This window comes from Uloborus diversus, chromosome 1, assembly GCF_026930045.1.
Source record: "Uloborus diversus isolate 005 chromosome 1, Udiv.v.3.1, whole genome shotgun sequence".
NCBI lineage: Eukaryota > Metazoa > Arthropoda > Arachnida > Araneae > Uloboridae > Uloborus > Uloborus diversus.
The window spans coordinates 145,326,703-145,340,480 of NC_072731.1; the positions used below are offsets into that span (position 1 = coordinate 145,326,703).

The window sequence follows — 13,778 nt, forward strand, 5'->3', positions numbered from 1 at the left end:
TCCATTTTAGCTCTGAACGCCGCAGATAATGCGCAGAAAATGAATTTCCATGCTTGTATGAGTAAAATATCATTCATAACTTTACACATCTCAATTTTATAAATTAATGGATAAATAATTGATGAAAAAAAAATAAAATAAAAAATATGAATAAGTAAAGGATAGTGCGCTCGGTCGTTCGTTTCGGAAGAATTTGCTTTAAAACTGATTGGAAACGAGAAATCAGATTCGGAGCAAAATCAATTAAAGCAAAGTTTTCCCCTTGAAACTACGTTGTTTGTTTACAATTTTCCAAGCGGCGCTATAATAAAACAATTAGTTTTTGCAGTTCATCGAGCGAGTGCCAACAATTGTGGAGGACGCTACTGTGTAAAAAGGTTGTCAAATTAATTTATTGACATCACAGTATTTTAAATACAACGCATCTCTCTTATAGAAAGTTCCCAAGTCAACTTTTTTCGTCCGTGGAAGTCGTGAAAAAAAAGAATTTTTGTTCGTGCTTCTTGCGACTCGACTGTTCGACTAGTGTTGTCCGATTTTCCGTGTTACTCCAAACATTATTGGTACGGATAATTGGGAGTTCTTTCACTGTCTATCTGCCACCCGTATTCGATTCCATATTTGATTCCACTTTTTCACAAATTTAATTCTTGACGCCATTTTGAAAGTTCATATTTTTTCCCTTTCTTTTTCTTTTTAAATGAAAGACAGACTTTCTAGGGAAAACAGTTAATATGGTTCTTCATTTACGTGCTTGTCTAAACTGATATCCCATCTCATATTCCGAAGGGCGGTTCAAGGGGGGGGGGGGGACGATCACATCGGGTGCCAAAATATGAGAGGTCACCGAAAAGTGAGTTTTGCTACAAGTAATTTATTTATTTATTTTAACAGGATTCGTTTTTTAAAGTTTTTAAAATGCAAACGTCTGACCAATATTAATCATGGATTAATTTATTTCCTTTCGTTATATGACACTCAAATTTCAGATTACATGTGATATTATGTAATAATTAAGATGTTACTTTTTCCCTATAGGTCCACTACCGTTGTCAACACGATTTTGGTGGTTTTGAAAGAAGACCCATGAACAGAGCCTGGTCACTGATAGGCCAACTAGACGTGGCCTAAGGCTTCCACTTTCTAGGGGCCTCGAAATGGCTAAACTTGTCAAAGCCAATGGCTACAATAATTAAGTTTGACTACGGGGGAGGGGGAGTTTGGTCTTGCCCCCCCCCCCCGATACCTTAATCGAGCCCTGCCCATGAATGTTCACTACTATGTACTGTAGTGTTGTTGCCAACTTGATTTCTGGAGGAGGGCGGTCGCCAGAAAATACTCGACCCTGGAGCCGACATGTCTTTGAACGGAGCTGCATATTCCCATTCAACTGAAGTGCCTTTCTCTTCCATTTTCATATCTTATCTTCAACAGCTATCGCATCTGCAACACTTGTATTGATTGCGCCTTTACAGAATTCTTATTAAAATTTTCATAGAGCACAAATCAAAATTTGAAACGTCTTCTAAGTTTTAATTCTTGTAGTTGTAGCAAAAATATTCCAATTTTTTAAACCGAATTTCCTCTTTTGAAACGCAATATGCGTTTTTTTCCATGGCCTGAGTGAGCAGATAAGAGTTTTCTTGAATCAATAATGGTGATTCCTTTGTCGGGAGATAAAGTATGACAGTTTTCCTTTCACCCTACATTAGTTTGAACATGCAAAAGGAAAATGGCAATTCCCAAAAATGAAAAATATAATGCTATACGTATGTTTAATTATTCTAGAAATTTGTTTGCATTCATTCAATCGATTGTGAATCATAAATGTTTTTGCATTCAAAAAATTATACGTTTCTACTTTTTTTGAGCAATCACCAATTGCTTCTTATCCTCCCTTGACCAAACTTGATATTGCTCAGAATTTTCAGATTGCCATGACAACGGTAGTTTTTAATATTTATTTAGTGAGCGAAATTTTCGTTATCATAGTTGAATCGATTATTGCAGAAAGGGCATAAGTCACATTTTTTTTTCAAAATTGAGTTAGCTGTGTTTTTCCCATATTTGTATGTCGAGATATCGACTAGTATAGCAGGGAAGTCGGTCCTTGTACAACAAAGCACTTTATCTAGGGGTCACATTTTTCGTTTAGGGCATAAGTCCAGGACTTATGCCCTTTCTGCACTAAACGCGAAGGAAGAAATAGTAAGACGCATTGGCAAAATCATAGAACTAGATTTTTTGGCGTAATGAAGTAAAAACAAATAACTCCTTTGATCTAGCATAATTTCGGTAATGGTAGGTTTGTCAGTTCGGGGGGTTAGGGGGGGATTCAAAATCACGGAATAGGAATAAAAAATTCGCTAATTTCTCAGCGGTTTTATTAACATCACTCTATTAACTGCGGAAAAACTATGATTTCAGTGAGATAGACACTGGTCAAAATAAGGACTGCACTGCACGAAACTATTAGTAGAAATAACACTGAAGAAATTTAGCAAGATTGTTGATGACTTTCCTCTGAGAGGAAATTCGTCTGTCCTTTGCGACCGAGATTTTGGGACAGTAAAAAGAATGCTTAACAGATATGACAGGCTACAACCATGTGAGAGCCAATCTCTTATAAGTGAAATCCTGAAATTACATCAATATTCACCGTCAAATCTGTTAAAAACAATGAAATTTGTAACTGCTAAAACATGAGCCCTTTATTTTTTAAGAGGACTTATCTCTCAATTGAGATTTTGAAAAAGATTCTACTGGGCGACAAATGGTTTCAATTATCAACATTCATGATGTTTAAATATTCAATAGAACACCAAAGGAACGGTTTCAGGCTAGCTATTTTATTGACGGTTTTCAAGAGAATATTGCAAAGTAACGCTTGTCGACTGAACTACTTTTGCCAACATTGAGTGTTAAATGGAAATTTTTCATCTTGTTGGAAGAAATAACAAATATCAAACTGATTATTCAGTGCAATTTTGAACGTAGTCACACTAATACGAACATCGAACTTGGTACACAAAACTAGACAAGAAAAGGATAGAAAAAAAAAGATTTCCATGGAGGATATATTTGATGAATATGAATATATAGTTTTATACACACTTAAAAATTTTTGCTTTTTACCTCAGTTTGTTAGTTTTTGTTTGTTTGTTTTTTTTTAAATAATTTTTTTACACCAGACTTTATTATTTCACTTAAACAAGACCAAGAGAAAGAGGAAAATACACACGATGTATGTTCTTAAGATAATGAATTTAAGAATATGGACTTCACTAATTATTTTCGTCACTTTGTTATATTATTTTTATTGTCATAAATCAGTTTGAAACAAATCTGTTTCACTTGATTTACATTTTCATCACTCTAAACTAGTCGCTCAGGATATTTATTGCAGAAAGGGTATAAGTCCAAATTTAATTTTTTTTTAAAATAATTTCAGTGACGAAATGAAACGTAATTTAAGGCGAGGCAATGATCCTACTTGTGGCTAGATTAGTCATAAAAAATTTCTTAGAATTTAGTTCATTTCTGAATGAAATAATTACTTTTTATTGATTCTTGAAAAGTTGCATTAGTTGGACTTATATGCTCTTTCTGAAATAATCGATTCAGTTACAAATTGTCTGGTTTGATTTTATTCACAATTTTTTCAAGGCTTATCTCAAGCAGACTTTACACACACACACACAAAAAAAAAAAAAAAAAAAAAAAAAAAAAAAAAAAAACTTTTTTTAATGTCAAGTTATGTTTTTCCAGGAAAAGAACATCTAGTATACAAATGAACACAAACAATAAAACTTCATCCAAACATAATATTTCTATATGACTAATTCCCATCATTTAAGATTGATAAGAGATAAAAATGCATATCGCTGTAAATAATCTTTACGATAAGTGTACTGATGGACGTCGACCATAAAATCTTTATTACCGCATCCTAATCATCATTTTTTATGGATATATTTCGTATTACCTAATTCAGAGAATCATCAGTCATAATATGACGGGTGTAAATTTCTTGGCTATTTCCATTCCATTCCATTTGCAGAAACAAGAAACCCAACGAGTAGGTTCCTATCCAAATTCGTGATAACGGAAGACCTAATATGAATTCAAGGCGTCAAAAATCAAATGATTTATACCTTTATTTATTATATTTTCAGCGTAACAATGTATAAAAATAGTATAATGTTTGAGTAACAGCTACGTAGCAAAATAAGTTGACTTCTGATTAAGAAGTAAATCAATGAAATTCGGTTTAAATTAATCCTTATTAATGTATCCTTTTTTCTTTCGTGGAGTTGACGTACTGAAAATGATATGATATCCCTATAAATAAATAAAACTAGATGAAATTTTTGAGTGATTTTGTTATGAAAATCGTGGTGGGAGTGGGGAGCCGTAGAATTAAGTTTCGATTTATTTTTAATGAAAAAAAAAAGAGTTTTAGAACAATCTTTCAAACTATTCCGTAACTGGCACAGAAACATTCCATGGTAAATTAATAGACATTTCGTTAAACCAGGAAGGAAAAATCACTAGATAATTCAACTATATAATATTAACTCTGGTTTTTGAAAAAAAAAGCAGAGAAAATATATTATTGCCGATCCGACAAAAAGAACTACTCATTGCGTAAAGCAATAAACAAATAAATGAAATAAAGGCATGAATTTATGTAATTCCATGCTCTATCTCAGGAATTGGAGCAGATTCGAGTGTGAGCGGTATGTTGTTGATTTCGATCAATGGCGGCGCGAACTCCGCGTTCGGCATTAGAACTGTCCACCAAGTAGCTTCAATCCAGGCACAAGGCAGCAGAACACGGGAATGAGAAGGAGGAAAATCGATGACGGACCGGCTGACCAATAGATAGGATTCCTGAAGCATCGCATACCAGTTGATGAGAATGGCTTTCGAAACACTGCCTTCTCTGACAAAGAAATGGTTGCGCGAACCACGATAGAAAAGTATGACGTACGGTCTAAGATTCGATTTAGGTTAACCTACTCTCATCAAATTACCAATTAGTTATGCAAAAATGTAGATAAAAACATTACAAACACGATAGTATAAAGTTGTCTGAGCAAAAGTCGTCAAATTACAGGGTTGTCACAATTTGAAGTTTCAATATAATTGAGTAATTCTGCACATTTTCTACAGATGTCTTCTAATTTTGTGGGTATCTGCAAATTTTCTGCAGATACTTGCAATAGAAAGTAGATCTTTAAATATACCACAAATGACGTTTATTCGGAACAAACTGCATTTTCACAGGAAAATGTGATGCTTTTGCAACATTCTACAAGAAATCTGCAGAGATTTTGCAGCTTTCTTCATTTTTTTTTTTTTTAATTTCTTAATGAAAATCTGCAGAATTACTCAATTTCTGAAACTTCAAATCTCGACACCTATTCTCCCAACCGGTTGGACCACTTTTGTTTAGACAACCTTAAACCATCGTATTCGTGATATTTTTATCCACATTTTTAGTAGATTAAAACTTATTAGGAAACTCAATGAGGGAAACTTAACCTTAGTTTGATCTTGTACTTTTGAATCTCCGAGAGATTTATCAATTAATAATATTATCGAATCTAAGTAAAACTGTTAGTTGAATTCAAGCCCACAAGAAGTTTTCTGGTGAGCTCGGTGAACTTTTCTGGAAAAACGACGAAAAGTTCTTACATCCAAGTTTTTTTTTTTTGCACAGAAAAATGCTTCATCAATTTAAATTTTAAAGAAAAGTTCACTTATTCTATTTCAGTAAAAGTAAGAAGTAAAGTTCAGATAGAGCACACAGTCTAGAAAGATAATTTGTAAGTTTCTAAAAGAGTTTAAAGAGCTCTTTGTTTCGTCCATCTTTCAACAGCGCAACTAGCTGCCTTCAAACCGCTGTTCCATGTAGTCAAATTCAATGATTTTCAACTTTATTTTGATAAAGGGACAAATTTTTGTCCCTTTATCAAACAAATGGGGGGGGGGGGCAGTCTCCACCCCCCCCCCTTTGATCAAATTATATTATATACTTCAATTTAGAGGAAAACCATGTAAAGTTTTAAAATAGGTTTTCATTTAGTGCGAAAATTATAGTTAAAATCGATATTCAACACAGTATAACTGAAATAACAAAGAAAAAAAAAATGTTGAAACAAACTTGTTACAAAATACAAAACTAAATTACAACTATCAAAACTGTGATTTTTTTTAGTTCAGTGAAAAATCTGGAATTTTTCTGCTTCAATAACCTACCAATACCAACTTTTATGTGCGATGAAGAAATTCGAAGTGAATTCTCGAGATGAATAATACGATTCCTCAGTTTTGACTTCACAATCTTCATTTTGAAGAACAGCTCCTCACAGGTTTAAGTGTTGCCCAAAAGGGATGTAATGAACAGAGCATAAACTGATTGCAAAAAATTGATTTTTTTTTTACGTACAATTAATAAAAATTCAACAGTCCAAAGTTTTAAAACTTCTCCTATAAATCGCTATTACATTGAAACGCAAAAAATCTCGTTTGAAACACTAGCAGTAATTGAAATGGCAGCAAATGTGGTAAAACTGTTGAAGCTAAATTATTAGGCGGGTCATTGCAATATTGACCGCGGGTTGAAGATCACTGGTCGAAATAATCAAGAGTTGCTGAAGGTAAACACCAAAGTACAGTACAGCCTAGTTTATCCGAACTAACTGGGACCAATGGAAACCCGGATAAACAGAAATCAGGATAATAAGCAAATTATCACATTCTTAAATAAATAGACCTACCGCACATTACGACAAAAGACCGTATTTAATAACAAAATAGGAATATTGCATTGAATTGTCCACAATGCATTAAAAAATATATCAACACATTTCTTCTCAGCATTTCTTAATACAGAGTTGGTTCATTATGTTCTGGTCCAAACACTTCTGGCGATTGAATAAAGCATGGTCGCGCAAGCGCTTTATTTTTATAGAAGAAAATAAAAAGTGAATGTATGGTGTCCTTATAGTTATGTTCTTGCTATGAAATTTAAAAATTATCTCAGTTTACGCTTCTTTTAATGCACACAAATTTGATCCGGAGACCCAAAAAATGGAGGTTCTACCGTAACGAAGGGGTAAAACGTAAATGCTATTCTTTAATTCGAAATCCCGCAATCCGAACAGAGCAGAGATGAAACACATGTACTGCATATAAAATTTATTTATTTATTTATTTTAACTAATTTTCTTCTGTAACTAATTAAATCAGCATTAATTTACGCTGCAAAGCATTTCTCTCTTTTCTGTAACCCTTATGATCCATATTTTAGCCAGGGTCAAGGTACAAAACATGTGAGAGCATAACATGCTCTGCAATCCGAATGATTTGCCGATTTGTTAGTTCGAACTACCCCCGCTCTAAAATAGCTACAGCTAAAGATGTTCTGCTGAATATACGATTTCTAAGAAGCATTAAACTAACTAAAGTAAATATTCTAACGATTATAAAAAAATTAATTAAATAAAAAATAAATAAGAAAAAGGAAGGAAGAAAAAAATAAAAAAAAATAAAAACTTGACTGATTTTTAAAAAAAAAATCTTACCTCTCTGACAGCTTTATTTTTATTTGTTCAGGTTTTTCTCGTATTATTTTAATAAAGTGACTTCAAAATATGTCTGTTTTTCAAAATAAAACCTAATGTCAAAATATATACATTAAATTAATATAAATTACAATTTGAATTACGCTTAGTGTGATAAATATCAAAACAATGTTTAAGACTGTTACTCCGTATTCTTTGCACCGAATTCAGACTTATTTGCATTTGGGCGGTAAGGGGGGGGGGGGGTTGCAACGACCAACGCAGTGTCTTATGAGGCTTTTTCTTCATTTAGGTAGGAGGTATAGTGTGGCAAAACAGTGCTGCAACTAGAAAATAAGTTTTAAGGGAGACATGTTGAAAAATAATTTAATCTGATAAGGGTTCCGGGGTTCCTCCCCGAAAAATTTTGAAATTTTTAGTACTGAAAACGGAATTTTAGACGGTCTTTGGCTCCGCGGAAATTTGTAGAAATTAAAGGCGTGGAACGCGATTATAGGCCATATTTATTGACGTTATGGCAAGGAATGCGGCTCAGAGACTCTCCCTAATCGTGTTTTTTCTTGAAAAATAGATTAAAATTTATTTTTAATCTCCCTTTCAAACTTTTGAAATTGAAGTTGCAAAAAACGCAATTGCAGATTAACTTTGAAGATTTTTTACGAGGAGGGGATTCTGATGCTAGCCCCTGGATTTTCCTAAAAATTTTAAGCAGTATTCTAAGATATTAGGAGGAGGGGTTCAGAGGTTATTCTACTTAAATTTTTAGTTAGTTTTGTTTGAAGAACCTAATTTTTGATGATATTAAAGTAAGGCGATTCGAGGACTCTTGCTCGCATTTTTTCTGAAACTGGAGTCTCAAAAACGCAGTTGTACGACCATATTTGGTAAAATTAGGGCCTTTTTAAAACTGAAACAAAACCAAACCCGAGTTTCGGCGACGCAATTTTAAGCAATGTTGATAGAATAAGCGATGTTGTTCGGGGGCTTTTTCTGGAAATTTTGCGAAACTGAAGATCTGGAAACCAAACTTTGAAATGCTCCGTAATGCTATTGGCACGGGGGGGGGGGGTCGTAAGAGTAGCATTTTCGAAGAAGATTTTATTATTTTCAGACAAACTAGAAAAAAAGGAAAAAAAATGCTGGGAAACTTCGATGAGAATGTTTTGTTTTTTTAAATACCATAAACAAACTTAAACAATAAAGTTAATTTTAAGTCAAATTTACACATTTCTTTGGTTTTTATTATGTTTCCACTATGGGAGGGGTTTAAACCCCTAAAACCCTCCCCCTTGGACACGGCTCTGTATATGGCTTTCAAAATGACGAGATACCTATCTATTATTTCTGCAAAGGCATTACAGACACTTACTTAAACGACGACATAGCGGTATTCTGCTTTAAATAAAGTATTAAAAAACTGATAAGAAGAAATCGCGGGATAAGCAACTTTTGCGGCTTTTTTTTTTTTACATTGTCCGTGTAAATTGTCGTGTGTAAAGTTACAGGGTAAATGGTTAAGAGAAAAGTGATAATAACATAAAAAACAGTCGAACCCCTAATAAAAGAGATTTATTGACTGAAGCAAAACTTCGGAAGACTAAGTAAAGAATTCTAATCCGTCTGGGGATGAATTTTAAATCCAGGGGGGGGGGGGGGATCTTATCATTTACAACTTAAAAGAAAATAGCACGTAAGGGTTAATCCTAATAATGAAGCAAGAAGAATTCATCCAAAAATCGCTCTTCAAACCTATTTAAAAACAAGTTTAAGAGTGTTTCAGTGGCGGATTTACAATATCACAAATACGTCCCCCACCCCCTTCTTGACCGTAAGGCCCCTTAGGAGTTAAAAAAATGCATATGAAAAACGTTTTGTATAGTTTCGTCATAGACAAAGTGAGGCCCAGAAAAGCTTTACGACGGACCCTCAAACTTGTAAATCCGCCACACGTTCTGACCGATTACACATAAAACATAAATCTAGTTTCAGTATGGTTGATTTTATATTAATAACTAGTGGTACCCGCACAGCTTTGCCCGTAATAAAAAATTAAAAGGTCTTTTGGTTCACCTGCATATTTACAAATAATATATGGTGAATTTTCTCGCCAATCGGCTTGTGCCCATGTTACGGTTCCACGTTATGATAATTTCGTAATTTACTCGTCGATCTTATGACAATTTTTTTCTTAAAATTGGAATAGAAAAAGAACCACATCGAATTTTCGAAAAACCACTTCGAGGTGCACTTCCAACCCCCCCCCCCCCCCCCCCATGCTACAAACTAACTTTGTGCCAAATTTCATGAAAATCGACCGAACTGTTTAGGCACTGTGCGCGTCACAGAGATCCTGACAGGCAGAGAGACGTTCAGCTTTATTATTAGTAAAGATATATTAATTTTATATTAATATACTGATATTGGCATTAGTTGATTTCATATTAATTTATATAATTAATTTGCAATGTATATGAATAGTTTACTGACTAGAATGTATGTTTTGAGTTTTCTTTCAAAATCATTTTTTCCTGATACCACCACATGTTTTACAGCTTTTTCTAATGGATTTGCTGAGCGCGGGGCTACTTGAACCCAATTTTCAAAAATTGGAAAATTCTTTAAAGAGTTTAAATTGTTGTTTAAAAAAGGCTTAAGATGGTAGCAGAACATCTAAACAGTGGTAGAAACAAGGTTATCAGTGAATATTATGGGTTTAATCAAAAAAATCAGCGCAAAACTTGCAAAAAATATGAAATTTCGGGTCCAAGTAGCCCCAGTTTACGGTATATATTATTGTTACCATGGCCCTTTCGCGGCACCCCTCACCTTTTCTTGCGACACTCAGTTCGGAAATCTCTGATCCAACTTATTATTATTATAAAAATTGCTATTATATTTGTTTCTTTTCTTTTTTTTTTTTTTTTTCGTAGCTAAAAGTTTGGAAATCATTTGTGAGCAACTAAAACCGAAAATAAGTACCTTAAATAAATTTTTTTTCTCCAAATTTTGGAGGGGACTCGAGCTTCTCCAGTCCCTCCCTTATGTACGCCCTTGCCCGTTACAAACGACTTTTACGGGCACCCTCCATATTGTTTAAACCTACGTCCATACATATATTTCACCCAGCATTTCACAAATCTCGGGCCTCTTTCAAGCTCGAGCCCGGGGAACAAATGTTCCTTCTCCCCCCCCCCCCCTCCAGTGCACGCCGATAACTGAAAAATATATACATTCTAAAAATGTGATGTCTGCCGACCGACATTTAAACAGCTTTAGAATAGCGCCTGTTCTAACACTTCCCGAGTAAGTAAGAGACGCTGACAGCTTTTTCAGAGTTCGGGGCAATAGTAAATCTTTTTAATCCTTATAGAATGGTGAAATTATTTAACGCATTCAAAAATATTAATAATGTAACTATTTTAATATATTTAAAAACATATGCAAGCAACTAAATGATGATTGGCAAAGAGTCTAATTAACGATAAAAAATACTTATGTTTTTAATCGATTGAGTCCTTATTAAAATAATAATAATAAACGGACTGTCATAAAACCAGAGTGCATGAAGGTTCAATAAATTTTCTGCACAAGTGAGGAAATTTTTTAATGAAAACACCCATAGACGAAAAAAAAACTTAAATTTTTTCCAATCTCATAGAAATTGTATTTTACTTTTTATGTATGAAACTCATATATTCTAGAACAAACAATTTTCGAAAGTTTCATGTGATAGGTAAATACCAGCTTCAAATCTTTGAAACCATCATGAAAACAATCAAGTGAAATTTTAGACTGACAAGTTTTCAAATCGACATAAGCTTTTATTACAGAACTCATGATAGTTAACAAACACTTATTCTGTGAATAGTAACGTGCCAGTGAAGCAAACCTTTTTTCAAAATTTTTTAAAAAATGTATCCCATTTTTACTTGTTCATACAACTAGTGTTACTTTTGAAAAATCATCAGTTTTTCAATATTGAAAGATGGAGGGGGGGATCAGAGTGCAATATTTGGCCTTAAACAGGAGGTGTGGGGTGAATTAGGGGACGTAGCTTAAAAAGCACAGGGAACCTGAAAAACAGGAGGTGTAGCATGAAACTAACTTCCCAAAATGCAGTTTCAGGCTATGTTAAGTCGCTTAGTCTTAGGTCATGCCGCCCCCACCCCCCTCCGGATCCATTTCGTACTCGCATGGTTCTTTACTGGGACAAATTTTGTTGCAGCTAAGTTTACACACATTAACGCGAAAATAATGACATGCCATCCCAACTTCGCCAATGAAAGACACAATGGTATACGTAGATATATTTTAATCATACTAAAAATGTTTGTCACCTTTTTAACGAGTTATTTCCCTTTTGCCTGTCATATGCAAACAATCATGCACATTGAATCGGTGATTGTTGACAAAAGTTCATGTTTTGAACCAACATTGTTTCTCGTCTATCCCACTCAATATAGCAAATTAAATTGTGAAAATTCGGATGATTTTTGTATTTTACATTTATATAAATACAACTGAAACGGATCGTAAGTGAAATACACGAATACACGTAAGGTCAAATATGAAAACCTTATAAAACGTTTGAATATACAAAAGTTCAATTCTCTTGGGCTGTAAAATACCCCATCTCATCAGTTAAGAATTAAATTATGATCGCAGAAAATGAGAAAATAGTAAAACTTGGGATGAACTCCTTTCTTCGCGAAACAGTCAATAGGCACAGAAATACAACAAATTTCGACATGGGAAATTAATATCTCAAGATTCAAAGTCGAGAAAACAACACATTAAGACATCTTTTAAGATTACTGACATCTTAAAATAAAAAACTATTCACACCAAAATAGAGCTTTCGTCTTTATGGTTATATATGAATGTATGAAAGTTAAAAAAGTTAAAAGAACTATCTTGCGACAAACTACAGACACGTGTTTTAGGGTTTTAATGAACCCCTTTCAGGATATGAAGAGACCCGAACTCACGGACGTCAAATCATCTTTTTTGTCGGATGGTTTCACATCTATTTTCTCACGCCTTTTTGTATTACAAAAGGAATTCCTCGAAATCCCAAAATTCATTGTCTGCAATTCATTGCAATTTTTTTTTTTTTTTTCACGTTGCTTATATAACGCTTAGCACAAAGGTATGTATTTATTTCATACGAAAATATAATTGCGCTAAAAATAAGAAAAAACGTGCAATTGCACTTGTATTTCAGGATTACAAGGAGCCCCTGTTTCCAGTGTTGCCCCCCCCCCCCAAGAGCAAAGACCCCTTCTAAAAGGTGAGAAATACCCCTCAAAATTTCAATGGCGCAGGGGTGCCCTAGGTGGGCAGCCCCACTTTTTCAATGTCGTTTCATCCCTTTGCTCTCTTATTTCGCATTGAAAAAGGGGTTCGTTGCAACCCCGAAACACGTGTGTCTGCAATTTCGTGCAATTCTACGTCGTTATTTCTTATTTTTTAATCGCATTCAACTTTACAGCTACTCTATTCAGTTAACTTTAATTACTCATAGTAATAAATACGGTCTCCTGAACCCAAGATGCGGGCTCTGGAATATGACAACAATAGGAGTGGGGGAAGGACTCACCTTTCTTTTTCTCCTCCTTCTCCTTTTTCTCAATGAGGAATGCCTCCTTCTCCTGCTCCCCGTACATCATGAAGCGAACCTTGTCCATGAAGGAGAATGCCTCTTCAGCCTCCTCCTTGCCCCCGCCCTCGGCCATTCTCGCTCTGGACACGCCGTCCGGGTCCGAACCCCCAAATTATCCGGGGTCCGGACGCGCCATTCGGATAGAGGATTTGTTGTGCAAGTTTGTTTTGTGTGCAGGTGGAACGCGTGACTGCCGGCTTTTCGCGATTTCCCTCTTTACCTGTGCACTCGGCTCTGTGGATGCGCTGACTCGCCTCTCCGCTTCACAGAGCCCTCTTCCGGGAGAGAAGGGAAAGAGATCAGCTTGCTGGATGGGCGGATAGATGGCGCTTTGCAGTAACCGAAATACAGCGAAATCTCGCTACAGCGAACACCAATACACCGAAATATCCGTTTCAAAGAATTTCGTGTTCGATTCCCATCACATTACTTGAATACCATTACAATGTACAACGAATTTTCTTTATACTTTTCATTTTTTCTTGTTATTTACATTAAATGAGTAAATTTATTTGTTTACAATT

The 13,778-nt window shown here is 34.6% G+C and overlaps 1 protein-coding gene across 1 annotated transcript in view; it reads right to left on the bottom strand.

Annotated features, from left to right (window-relative positions):
• LOC129232712 (uncharacterized) overlaps positions 1-13,508 on the bottom strand; it is a 92,502-nt gene extending 78,994 nt beyond the window's left edge. Inside the window, exon 1 of the mRNA XM_054866830.1 lies at positions 13,192-13,508. Within this exon, the coding sequence (XP_054722805.1) occupies positions 13,192-13,327 (136 nt within the window). The 5' untranslated portion in view covers positions 13,328-13,508. The remainder of the gene's footprint in view (positions 1-13,191) is intronic.
• Positions 13,509-13,778: the final 270 nt, after the last annotated feature.